The sequence below is a fragment of the Rhea americana genome, unplaced genomic scaffold (assembly GCF_003343005.1).
Source record: "Rhea americana isolate MKP2758 unplaced genomic scaffold, rheAme1 scaffold_4, whole genome shotgun sequence".
Lineage (NCBI taxonomy): Eukaryota > Metazoa > Chordata > Aves > Rheiformes > Rheidae > Rhea > Rhea americana.
The window spans coordinates 1,655,663-1,669,436 of record NW_028186534.1 but is presented as its reverse complement, the minus strand read 5'-3'; the positions used below and the strand labels follow the sequence as shown (position 1 = coordinate 1,669,436).

Genomic DNA, 13,774 nt, shown 5'->3' with positions numbered 1-13,774 from the left:
CGGCGCGTTGCCGGCGGCCCCCGGAGATCCCCTCGGCGAGCCGGCGTCGCCTGAGCGAGCCGAGGGTGACCGCGGCCGCCATGGAGAAGGGCCAGCAGAACGACGTGCTCTTCAATGCGTCCAAGGGGGAGGCTCTCACCCTCAGCAGCGGTTACAAATCTTTGCGCAAAAGGCTGCGTGGCAGCTGGAAGGTACAGAGGTGAGCTGGGGCTCCCCGAGGGGCTCGGCGCGGCCTCTCTGGAGCCTTGCGGTGGGGAGAAAGGGCTGCTGGGTGGTGCGAGGGGAGCTGTCACGGCCTCGTCTACCTGGCAGACCGCTGGCGGGTTTCGTGCCGCCCGACGCCGGGTGGGAGGGTTTGTGGGACGTGCTGCAGTGCGGCATGGCACTAGTTGCTTGCTTTTATCCTCATTCTCCTGTTTTGCCCCAGTAGCTCCATCTGTATCAGCAGTACTTGGCTAAAGAGTATGGATTTGGAGGTCTTCAGCCACAGGGTGGTTGGTGGGCTCCTTTACAGGCAGGTCTAAAGGCACAGTTGGTTGTTTTTTTTTTTGCAGCCAGTGGAGAAAGGCTGTGTGGGTTCACCTAATCTCCAAGGCAGAAACTGGCTGCCTCTGTGTGAAGAGGCGAGGATGCTTCATCCAGAGCCAGTGTGCAGGTCCGGGGGGAAGGAGTTCGCTCCCTGCAGAGATATACCCAAATTTGTATGTGGTCTGCAGCATTAACCTACCTGAATGATCTTTGGCAGTATTTATAGCAGACTAAAATCTTKTTTTGTTCTGACAGAGTTCTACAATATTAGGTAAAATTTCACTCCAGGATGCTATATGTGATCTTTGCTGGAAGCTTCCAAGAGACAGAATTCAAGTTATAAGGATGAAATTACAAATACAAATTTTTGTGTCTATGTTACTGCAAGGTTAGCGATAAAAAGAAGTCTAGCCCCTTGGTATGAATTTACTATGTTGCCTCTTTGTCTGCTACAAGATATGTCTAGAGCAAAAGGAAAAAAAGTAAGAGGGAGCTCATCAGGTGCAAAGTTTGMTAGCAGCTATGACAGCTTATATTGGTTCTGGATCTGTAACGATACCTTTTTTAGTGTACTATACTGTTTAATGGCTTGAAATACTTAAGGATTGTTTTAGGTTGTGTTGYCAACCTTAAGAGAAAGGGATGTGAAGTGACTGAAATGATACACTGTGTGTTTGTTTGCCAGTTCTTTACAAAAAGTTGTGGTGCAGGACTGTATTCAAGAATAATATGTCTCTTGATTAATGTATTTGTAGTTTAAAAGATGAGATCACGTCGGAAAAACTGGTGGGAGTAAAATTGTGGATTACAGCAGGGCCAAGAGAAAAGTTCACTGCTGCTGAGGTAAGAAGTCAATAACTGTTTTCAGTTTAGTTATGGTTTTAGATTTGTTCAATGCAAAGGATAAAAGAGCARTGCAGAAGACTTTGTAGTGTTATTGCTTTGTATGCATTTACACAAATTGAGATTTGAATATCCTGATCAAATTCATTGCAAGTATTCAGAAGCAGTTACTCTCCTTCATCTCAGCCTAACTTTCTGTAGTATTGTTCTTTGCTCCTTTCTTATGTATTTTTCTGGATTTCTGTTACTTTATAGTTTTCTGTTCTGAAGAAATTCCTGGAGGAGGGTGGAGCTCTACTGGTGATGCTGACAGAAGGTGGAGAATCCAGATAYGGCACAAATATTAACTACTTGTTAGAAGATTATGGGATAGTAGTCAATAATGGTAATAGAATTCACTAATACCTTTTATTCCTCTGCTTTCAGCAAAATCTAAAGAAAAAGTTCAGCCTTTTTTAGGTGTAAGCCATGTAGATAAATATCACAAAGCACATTTTGGTTAAGATATTTTCTTTAAAATCTGCACATACACGGCAGTATACTGATGTGCACCAAGGGCTTTTTATGCCCACAGTGGTTTGATAACATAGCCATCTCCATTCCTTCACTATAACTGTCGGTTTTAATGGTATTTACTAGYGAAAGTTAATACTAGTGATGTTCCTTGGTAAATAGCCTTTCATTACAGCCTTCTTATTCAGTGTATTTTAATGGATTGAGTCACCTTATGCTCACTCTAAGTAWACAGTGTCACCTTTCTTTAGCTACCTGCTAAAATACTATTCATAAGTGTTTGTGTTCACAAAAAAATAACTAAACTGTTTGTTTCAGTACTATTTCAGTAATATTTTTAGGCTCTTTGGTGGTAGTTGGACAGCTGRTCTTCTAGGCATGCTTTTTGCATCAGAACACTGATAGTTTTGGAAGACATTAAAAAAGAATTAAAATTTGTAAACCTTGATAAGTATTTACGCTTATAGGTTGACCATCTTTTTGCATCTGTAAAAAAATACAGAAGATGTGGAGATGAGCTTATTCTGCATATTTTTATTTGAACTTGTAAACACATTCCTGGTCTAAATCTTTAAGTCCAGAAGGAAATTCTCTTGGAAAYCATGTGCCAGTTTTGATTAGAAGCAAACCCCCAAGGTAGCTAGGAGCYGAATTCATTTTTCATTGTTATGTCTAGCATAATATATTAACGATGTAAATTTCTTCATTTTTTTTCTTCAAGATGCCGTAGTACGAAATGTATATTACAAGTATTTCCACCCAAAAGAAGCACTGATTTCTGATGGAGTTTTAAATAGGTAGATATTTTGCGTATATAAATCTTTGCTGTCAGGTTTTACGTTCCYGTGTGTTTTCAGTAGGTTTTACTTTTCCATCTCTTGCAGAGGAATCGGTGAAGCTGCAAGAAAAACGGGGTTTGAGACAATAGATGAAGATGGACATGCCTCACAGTAAGTGCTTTCCTCTGAAGCTGCTTGTGTGGAAGATACAGCATGAATCTGAATCGCAAGGCTTGTAACCTAGCAGGAGTGTATTGTGCTTGTGTTGAGGTGTTCTGCTATATTTCTAATGTCAGTCAGATTCTTGCTTCTCAAGGTTCTACCTGGAAGGAAGAATCTGTTCAGTAACTCTTGGCAACCAGTCAAGCAGCAGGAGTGGTAGATTTTGGAACGAATTACTGCTCTCCTGGCCAGATCCTTTTTTGTCCATTTTTTGTGGATTTGAATTTGATTAAACAAAATCAAATTTGAATACCCTCAGGTGGGTTGTCTGGCCACAGGCACGAAGAACTTGGTTGTTTTCAAAGAGTTTTATTGCAGAGTAGGATAGACATTTATCATAAACTTTGTATTATGTTGTATATTTACAGTTAAATACTGCTGTGCTTCTGTCAAATTCAGAAGTACGTAGATGGAAAAGAAGAGCRTTCCTTGTTACTTAAGTAGAATGAACAAATCCTCAACCTGGAAGATCTCTGGAAAGAGCCTAAAATGTGTTCTTAGTTATCCAAATTTTATGAAGCATTCCTCTTAGTATTGYACCACCAGTATACAATTACAGTTTGCAGTTTAGGCAAATAGACTGAGTCTTGTAAATACGACTGGCCTACTTGGTATAGCAGATACTTAGAGAGCTTCTGTATTTCCTGCAGAACTCTTACTTTTGTGTATCCATTTGGTGCCACACTGAATGTAATGAAACCGGCAGTGGCTGTTTTGTCCACAGGATCTGTTTGCTTCCCACTCAACCGACCCATTCTTGCTTTTTATCAGCATGAGGTACGATTCTGCATGAAATAAACCACGTATTCTCCCCCTTGTCTCCCATAAGAATTGTAAGTATATTGTCTGGCAGAGGTTATAAACCACTTTTATTTTTGATGTATCTGCAAACTGCGTATCACTCAGTGRTTCTTGTCTGCTTTTATGGAAAACTTTGTTGCATGGGGTTCAAAGGAGAGTGAGTTTGGTCAGCGAAGATCATGTATTTCTTGGGATGCCAKAGGATTATTTTTAGTTCTTCTTTATAGCTTTGTTTTATTTTTTCACTGTTTTAGTGACTGTTTAGTTAGTGAATTTATTACTAGCTTCATAAATAGGCCCTATTGTGTCAGAAAAGAGGACTGTCTCCTTGGAGCCAGTATTTTTTGTATGTGTGTGTTATCTGTTGGGATCTGTTTAGTTTAATGAACAACAACAACAAAAATATGGCTAATGAGTGTAATCTGTTAACATGTTGTTTACTATGTAGGTACATTTCTAATAATATTGTGATTTTTAGTATCTTAGGTAGCTTTTTTTTTTCTGAAGATGTCTAACTTAATTCATCCATGTTGTGGCTGAAATAAGCCTCATATATCAAAGGCAATACAGCAGCRTAAGGTGAACTTGTAAGTACACTTACTGCTGATATTTTAGTGTGCAGCTGTCAGAGTAAGATATGATAGCATCTTTCCCCCCCGTGCTGTATTTGCGCATAGATCCAAATGTGGATCCGTGCCTAATTTTGTGCCCATGATAATCTTGAAGTTACTTGCATTAATGATGAAGATGCTTTTTCATGACATGGTCATTGAAGTTATGTAAAGCCCAAACTGTACTGGGACTATAGCCATGACAGTTAATAATTGTGTTTCATTACTGTACCTGTTTAAGCAGGGTCTCGTATGTTTCCCCTAACTGATACRGAGAGGAATGTTTTCTTTCGAGAATTAAAACGACTAAGTTGTACTATAGGTGAAGCCCAGAAAGCGTTTCTGTACCTCCATGAAATCAATTGCATGGGTTGTTACTGAAACATTATARCTTTGTGTAGTGGAAACAATTTTACCTCACACTGGCAGTTCTTGCTTTGATAGGTTATAGGGGCATGAACGTCAAATAGATCTTTAATCAGGCATCGTTTTTCTTAACTAGCTGAAGGAAGTTTTAGACACAAAGATAGAAGATGAATATAAAGCCTATCTTGTGACTTATCTTCAGAATTGTTAGAGCAGTCTTCCTAATTACGTTATGCTATGAATTTTACGCTTGGTGCAGAAAGCATTGCTATTTTCTGTTATGTTGAARACTTCCTCTTTCTTATGTACATCCTTGTGGAAAGGTTAAGGGGTAATCTGGGTAGAAAAGAATTACTAAGAAGGTTCATGTGTGTGTCTTCACATATGGTTAATTTAGCTAAATTAAGATATAATGACCTGCATGTTTTGCATTAAATCTTACAAAGAATAAAATTACCAAACTTTTCTCTAATTAGTTGAYTTGAATGCCTGCTCGCACATCACAATCCTTCAGGAATACATTCTGAACTACTCAATAAAGGACTGCAGGAACTTAACAGTGTGATGATTTCACTTAATTCTTTTTTGTTTGATTGACAAAAAGCATTCTTTTTCTGCAGAAATCGCTTAAATGCAGCTATTCTTGATCATATTCTGTGGGRTTTGTTTTTTTTGGATTGCCAATCGTCTCTCTAATCTTATGAAATGTGGGTCACTAGTAAATTTATAAGCCTTGTAAAAGTAAGCCTATATATACTCTTACAATAATGCTACATTCTTTTGACCTTGTCATCTCCAAAAGTGCCAAAAAACCTGCCAAAGTTCCTATTCCTTTAAATCACTTTGTAGTTAAACTACATTAACATTCTAAAGCTCTGATCTGGAAGGATTTTTTGCTGTGTTTCCTTTGTTGATAGGATCAAGGTGGAAAGATAGCAGTGTTGGGATCTTGCCACATGTTCTGTGATCAGTATTTAGATAAAGAAGAAAACAGTAAGATCATGGTAAGTTCTTAAAAAATGTTTTTTTAGTGGATCTTCACAGCGTTTTACACAGCAATTCAAGCCTCTTAGCTTTCTTTTAGAGCATCACAGCTATGAAATAGATGAAATATGGACATTCTAGCCCAATACTAATGTGGGGAATTTGTGAAAACCCAAGTAACAGGAATGTGTTCTAAAAAAAGTAGATTAGTTGTAGGACTCTGAAAAGCTTTTCCTACTTCTGTCTACCACTTTGTTGTTGTTGTATAGGGCAGGGGGGGTATAGCTCAGTGGGAGAGCGCTTGCTTTGCGTCTAAGAGGCCCTGGGTTCAAGCCCCAGCATTTCCACGTGCCTTCTCTCCAGAATGCCATCCCACAGTGCTGGAAATGGCTGTGCCCTGGGAGGAAACCTCCATTGCCTTGTCTAACAGGCTCTAGRTGACCCTGCTTGAGCAGGGGGATTGGACTAGATAATCTCCAGAGGTCCCTTCCAACCTTACCAGTTCTATGATAGCCTACTACTATATGTACTGTTATGTACTATGTATTGTTGTTGATATTTAAATCTTTGATAGCTTTTTGGTTTGCAACTTACTCATATCTTCTTTAGAGCTTTATTATGGCTGCATGTTTAATAATAAGCCTTTGCATATAWAACTCCCATCGTCTAGAATAATAACGGATTTTCCAAAGTGGARTATGTCGTGTTGTCATAATGGGTAAGGAAGGGTGTTTTCTTCTGAGGTGTTCCTTGAAAGTATGCATCTAACATGCAATAACTCACAGCAATGAGTACACTTTTTCCATAAATGTATACAAAGTTTGTATTTTCTCCCTATGTGTTCTGTGTTTTTTACACAGTTTTTTCCTCCTCTCTCAGCATATGTTAGTTGGATTTATTCTGAATGTTTCAGTAGTTTTAGCATTGTGATAGATGACTTGGACTCTACTGAAATTGTTTTGCCCTTCTCCAGGATGTGCTTTTCCAGTGGCTCACAACATCAGATATCCAGTTAAACCAAGTGGATATGGAGGACCCTGGGGTAAGAGAGAGCCATCACATTGAAATAAATAATAGTTTGATCCAACAGGACCAGTTTTGCCAAACCATGTATTTAGCAGAGTATGACTAACAGCTAGTTAAATGCTGCTGYTGTTGCAGACCTTTAGTTCACTGTAGGAGGTGGAGTACACAGGAGCTAGGCATAAAAAATAATGATGTAGTATCTCTGTCAGAGTTGGATTGATGTTTATTGTAAAATTTCAATCATAGAAGCATGTACCAAGTTTGACTGTGTTTACCAAATCATTTGTAGTTCTAGTTCAGTAGGTTTGTACTTAAAGTTTGAGTCTTCAGGCAGAAGGAGCATTTAGGAGGTAAAGGCAGATTTTTCTGTATTTGAGTAGGGACCAACCTGTGTATTGTTTTCAGCAGATTTTTAGTTAGTACATGTAAGTGCTGTTTCTTTATTCAGAAATAACATCCGTGACAGAACTGTGTACTGCTTATGCATAAGAAGGAAGAGCTGCCRTCTTTCACAGCTGACTACAGTGAGCTCAATTTCATTTTCATAAAAAACAACTAATTGGCTTTACAGCTAAGAGAACAAGGATTGCACAGGTTACTAAATCTAGTAAACTGCACTGCAAAGGGTCATAGCTGGTAGGGAGAGATACAATTATTTATAGATGAGATTTTAAGTGAGATAAAAATTAGAGTATGTAAATGATTTTTTTCTCTACTCATAGCAGTGTCTTTGTGTTCAGATTTCAGACTATACAATGATCCCAGATACAGCTGCATTGTCTGAGCGATTGAGAGTCTGTCTACAAGAGGGAGAGGAAATCCCAAGAGACTTCACGAAGTTATTTGATACGTCTCTTTATCAGCTAGATACAACTGCCCTCCCTTCGGTTATCAAGTCAGCAGCTGTGATTTTATTATTTTTTTTAACTTTCTGTATTTGGCATTTTCTGTTTGTGTTTAAATGTGTGGGAGCTTACGAGCAGAAGGGACTGAGCTGTAAGCAGCAGTACGAATGTGGRTACGCCAGAGGTTTGATTTATACAGTGGTACAATAACGTTTCTGTTTCCTGTTACTCCTTTCCTTAGATGTAATTTCTGTCATTCTTTTTCTGACTGCTGCTGATCGAATGAACTGGTATTTCTCATAGAATTTCCAGAGTGATGCTGGGTTTCTTTCTGAAATGATACTTGAGAGCTGATTGTTTTTCCACTTAGGTGTACTATTTGGCATTTATCATTTATCTTTGTATTTTTCAGTAATTCTGTATCTTCAGATCCATCTGCTGCTTAGTTTTATCAGTATTGTATCACTGTCAGCTTTGCCATGTCACAACTCATTTGGATCGTACATCCAGATCATATATGAACATGTTGAATAGCAGCAAGCTTGACACAGATGCTATGAAACTCCACTCCCCTGTGGGTGCTGTTTTTTTCTTACTGTGTGTTTCTTGTATTTTCACTTGGTGTGAATTCATGAGGGTATCTCCCTTTGTACCCATAACAAATAATTTAGCTAAACAGCTTTTCATTAGGGACTTTTTCAAAACTTTTTGGAAATCTGGAAGTCTACTTTTTTTGAGCTGGATCACCTTTCCCACATGTACATTCATCCTTTTAAAAGTCTCTTGAAGAATTTTAATGTGCAGCTTTCTTCTTTTCCATTATCTTGTATCTTCAGAGATCATTATTTTCTTATTGTCTATCATAATTTTAACTAATTGGTTGTCTGTAGAAATAGGCTGTTACTGACCTGTAGTTCTCTGGAGTCCTTCTAAGAGTGGGCATCCCATTTGTTGCTTTGCAGAATTCTCCAGTTACCAACAGAATTCTTTTATTAGAAATGGTCTAGAACTTCTCTGGGAAAATTAACTTGTTTTATTGTTATTTAATATACTGATTTGTTTTATCTCCAGTGAAAGAAAAAGCCTGGTATGTGGGAACTTCACTAAGCTTTTTGGTAGAGAGCAGTGATATAAGTAGTTGTTGCAACTTTTCCATTTGTAGCATACCTTTTTGATCTTCTGTGTTGTATTGATCAGTCACTTGAGACTTGTTTGTGATTTTTATCTTACGCTATACCTTTGCACAGAATGTTGACCCTGGTGTCTTTGAAATATTCGTATCTGTAAGTCTTTTTAATGTATGAGAGTGGAAATAGATTCTGTATCATTTCTTCTCCTCACGCTTTGACTGTCTGTGCTACAGAGCTTATGAGCAGCTGAATGTGAAGCATGAACCTCTCCGGCTCATTCAGCCTCAGTTTGAGACTCCACTACCTCCCCTTCAGCCAGCTGTGAGTGGTCTCTTTGCTGATACAGGACATGTAGAGTCTTCTCCTCTCTAAAATTTCTTTGCATCATTTCCATAGTTCTCAGGGTGGGGGGGGGGTAGGGAAAAAGGATGCTGTGTTAATATTAATTGAGAGTTGAATACATTGCAAGGGCTGTCTTTTAAAAAGGAGTACTTATTTACACTTGTAATTTTTATCAATAGAGCTTGAAAATGAAGCATCTGGTGGCACAGCGCAATCGAAACCTAGAGAACTTATAATGGCTCGCATATATAATCCCTTCAAATCCTGCCTAGATGTTTCCAGTCCTGCAAGGTGTTGAGGATCAGCCTTTAGTGTAAAAACAGAACATACTATTTCAGAAAGCAGAGATGCTGCAAGTAGTTTTATCTGCTGTTGCCAGAGGAGGACCCAGTCTGTCCCGCTCTTCTTTATTTTTTCACTTCTGTAAGGAGAGTAGGAAGTAGCCATTCTACAATAAGAGCTGGCTGAATTTTTCTGGCAGCAGCAACATAAGCTTCAATGGTGTGAAATTTATTTTAAAGAGCAGATGCCTTTTAAGTTTTGCCATCACTGCTCCATTTTTACTTCCTTTGGCACCTCAGGAAATCTCAGTGTGACACTTACAGCTGCAGGGATGCCACTGAAAATAGTGTCTCCTGCACAGCTCTCTGAAAACACAAGATGTTCACTCTCATTTTGGAAAGAAGTGCTCTTTTAAGCACTTGTAAGCTGTTAGTTGCAGAGTCCAGCCTGTGGCTTAAGTGATGATTGTGTGAAAATAAATACATGTTTTCCCTGACAAGCCATGCCAGAATTAATATGAATACGTTTCCAAGGTGAACTGACCAGCCTATTACCTGGACTCTTTCAATCCAAGATTGAATCACTTGAATCTCATGGAACAAAACTAAGAACAAACTATGCAAACGCAGTATATCTTTTGTTGTGATGCTAGGTGGCAGTAAATTAAGATTGCTCGAAGCTAATTTCTGTATAAATTGGAAAAGCATGTGATCTTAATGCTTGATTTCATTTAGAACAAGAGTTTAAGGGGAGAAGTTGTGGCATGTGTGTGACAACACTCTTTTGGAATATTTAGTTATTTTTGTGAAATCTAAATAGAATTTTTAAAATCTGAAAGGTTTCTTTAAAGTCTGATTTAAATCAAAAGCTGTTGTCCTAATTATCTACAAAGCAGAAGAAAAATATTTGGCGATCAACCATGCTAATTCTTGTCTTCAAGGTTTTTCCACCTGCTTTCAGAGAATTGCCTCCTCCCCCTCTGGAGCTGTTCGACTTGGATGAAGTTTTTTCCTCTGAGAAAGCTCGTCTAGCAGAGATTACAAACAAATGTAAGCAGAGCAGACTGATCGTTTACATGCTTATATACAAAAATCCAAATTTTTGGAGGAAAACTGGTGATATATTTGGTTTTAAAACATGGGCCTCATTGATGATAACCTCTTGCTGTCATCCTGGACCAAAAACACAATCTTTGGAAGGCAGTACATGACTTCTTGGTCTTGAAATATCAAATAGCAGCAGTGCAGCTTCTTCCTTTCTCTGTCTTTTGTTTTCCCCTTTCAAATAAGTGTACGACCTTCAAGGAGTTCTGTTATGCAAAGAGTTTTGGCTTCCATTTCTGTTATTTTTGAGTATCGTTTAAATTATCAGTGCAAAATTTAGTACTGACTGTTGGTAAGTGCCTGTGCACTTCCGACATTACTGATGAGACTGCAGCTCATTTAGTATAAACAGACATTTTATTTTATTTCTACCTTCCATTTCCTATATCATTTATAAGTCACTTTTCACACTGTTGGTGATTAAATTCACATCTTTTTCTGCTTTAAAGTAAAAATGRTAAGATTATTCTAAACACACCTTAAATCTAAACAAGATGTACTGCAGAAATACATCATGACTATTCCACTTTCCTTAATTATAGAACCTAAGTTTCCAAAATACCAATGACAAACAGCATTAAGTAGTATATTTTTGCACAGATAGTGCAAGTATGTATAATATATATCTGCTTTCTTCCTTGGGATGCTTGTTTAGGTACTGATGATGACTTGGAGTTTTATGTCCGAAAGTGTGGCGAAATCCTAGGTGTAACAAGCAAACTGCCAAAGGACAAGCAAGATGCCAAACATATCCTGGAGCACATCTTTTTCCAAGTGGTTGAGTTTAAAAAACTGAATCAGGTATTTTTAATAACAAAACTGCAAGTGAATAGTTCGTAGTATCAGCACGAAGGCTGGTAGTCAGTATCTTTGTAGGAGCTATGCTTGTCACAGGCAAGAGGTACAGTGATATGTTAAGATGTTTGCTGTACAGTAAATTAGACCAGAGAAGTGTGATCCAGAATATTTATGACTGACTATCTGTATAGAATGTGCAGTGTTCAATTTTTTTTAAGTCATTTACTTTAATTGGAGGATTAATACATGCAAGTGTACTTCAGGTAATTTCAATTTAGTATGGCTCATTGATTGTACGTACTTTATAAAAGCAGCATGCCCTCATGAATATTCCCATTGCCTGCTAATAGTAAATATGAAACCAGCAGTGTTACTCACAAGGAGGATTGTGTTTTAAATTATTCCTCATAGTAAATTTGATGCTTTTAGGCCTGGTTGGGATATCTCCCACACAGATTAGTTGTTTCCACTAAAAAGTGGTCCACATTTCTTGGATAGTCTAGTTAAAAGAGAAAATCTTAAAATTTTATCTTATCATTATTATTCATCTTTTTTTTTTCCTTCTTTCTATTTCCTTCACTAAGGAACATGATACCGACACAAGTGAAACTGGATTCCAGAATGGTAACTAAGACTTGGCTTTCTATAGTCTGAGAGATGTTTTAGTGAAAACATGCTTGTAATTTTTCTTAATTTCTGTATTCATTATATTCATTGGGATCATACTAATGGTTCTTTGAATATTTAGATTGTTTATGTGTAGTAATTCAAATTATTTAAGCATTTCGAGGAAGTGCCTTGTATTTTGCAAGTTTTCCAAAAATTCCATAATTTTTCTACTACTTTATTGTAACTGATTTTTTTAACATATGAAAAAATATTCTATTAATAAAATGTGCGGTTTGGTCMTTCTTTCTGGCTCTAGTATTTATGTTCTTGTAGTAAGACTTACTATGGATTCTTTCAATGTACACRTAGTCCTTAAAGGCGCTGTGGCAAAGATCAGTATTTTGGTTTGTGAACTGTGGAAGGAGATGTTGCCAGAAGTACAAGAGTTGCTGAAGGTATGCTAATCTGTCATTGAGGCCAGCTCCTTTTGACTGTCTGCCTAAGTGAACCAAAAAGAACTAGGTTCCTTACTGTAGAAGGAAAAYGCCTCTTTCAGGAAAGGGAAAGAACTGAAAGTAAGTAATGGTGACACTGAGTTGCAGAGCACTGCCTTTTATAAGGCTGGAAACCTATCATTTTGAAAAGAAGGGACTGTGTTTGAACAAAAGGGGCTTCTAAGATTTAGTGGGTTACTATTAAGAAGATGTGCTGCTGTGCAGCAGCTTTGGGAATAGCCTAGCTATAGAATACCTGTAAGCAGAAAATATTTTAAAGATAGTGAAGTAGGCACAAGAAATGAAAATGGAATTCATTGGCTGTGAAATATTGAAGCTCAGTATGCAGCAAAAATGGAGTCARGGTTATTAGCAATGAAAAGAAAAGATTTGTTAATAGTATTAGCACTAGTCTTTGTTGCAAGGACATTCTTTTTACATAAACATACGAAATTGCACTCAAACATACGAAATTGTTGTATATTTAATCCGGGACCCAAACCATGAAACTGAAATTCTTTCCCCTCCCCCTCAACCCTACTGTGCAGTCTTTGTGATCTGTGATTTATCTTACTGTGACATGTTTTTAGCTTCAGAGCTGCTTTTTCCAAAACATCTTTGCATCTTTGTTTCCTCAGAAAATCTGTTCATTTTACATTCCATTTTGCTTTGGGTTATGAACTTAGTGCAGCTTTTCCCAAAGCAGATGTAAGTTACTAACCAGTCRAGACATGCTAATACATTAGCCAGAGTGGCTCTGCTCACTGTGTAGCCTTTTTTTAATGATATATGGCTTGTTTTACACACATGTAAGCAATTCAGTGAAGAATTCACAGTATCCCAGGCTGCACTTGTGACTGCACTGGCAGTAGCTGAAATCTGTAACTTAAGTCTTGATCATAGCAGCATGTTTGAAGTCTTTTGTTTCTGCCTCTTCTACTTTAATGRTTGTATATTTTTACACAGAGCAGGGCCTGGTTTGTTCCAACTAGAGATTTACACAATAAGCTTAATCTTTCCTCTGCAGTATCAATACCAATCAGTCAACCAGCACAGACTGCAGTTGAATCAAACAGCTGCATGATCTTCTTCCTAATTATAGATMTAATTTGTACTGTTCTGTGATGTTTATACTTCAAACTGTAAATAAGTTCTCTTCCTGGGCCGTTTTTGTGAGCTGTCACCTGTTCTGATGTTGTAATGTGTTTTAGAAAGAGTCATCTGAGCAGCCAGAGAACACAAACAGTTCTGTTTAGCGTCTGTAGTGCCACTCTAACAGCTGAAGTAGAACGGATATTATTTTGCCCAGAACCTCTAGCATAAAATATATGTGGAAGCAATAGTTCTCTCCTTCAGAGCTGTTCCTTGAGCCCTCTGAAAGTATTTAAACTGTTACTCTATAAACAGAAGTTCTTGCTTTTGTCACAGATATGGTACACAAGGTATAAGGAGTACAACAAGATAAAGGTTTTTGCCTCACTTTGTTAAAGATCCTGTA

The 13,774-nt window shown here is 37.8% G+C and overlaps 1 protein-coding gene and 1 non-coding gene across 2 annotated transcripts; both read left to right on the top strand.

The window, feature by feature from the left end:
* The first annotated feature begins 6 nt into the window (after nucleotides 1-6).
* Nucleotides 7-12,086, top strand: IFT52 (intraflagellar transport 52). Its single transcript, XM_085313924.1, has 13 exons — nucleotides 7-199; nucleotides 1,284-1,371; nucleotides 1,627-1,756; nucleotides 2,606-2,681; nucleotides 2,769-2,834; nucleotides 3,536-3,662; nucleotides 5,581-5,667; nucleotides 6,621-6,689; nucleotides 7,414-7,568; nucleotides 8,882-8,969; nucleotides 10,213-10,321; nucleotides 11,031-11,176; nucleotides 11,758-12,086. Exons 1-13 carry the CDS (start codon nucleotides 81-83, stop codon nucleotides 11,803-11,805), a joined length of 1,308 nt encoding a protein of 435 aa, XP_085170050.1. The 5' UTR covers nucleotides 7-80; the 3' UTR covers nucleotides 11,806-12,086.
* On the top strand, nucleotides 5,923-5,994 carry TRNAA-UGC (transfer RNA alanine (anticodon UGC)). The gene has a single exon. It is a non-coding gene; the product is annotated as a tRNA-Ala (tRNA).
* Nucleotides 12,087-13,774: the final 1,688 nt, after the last annotated feature.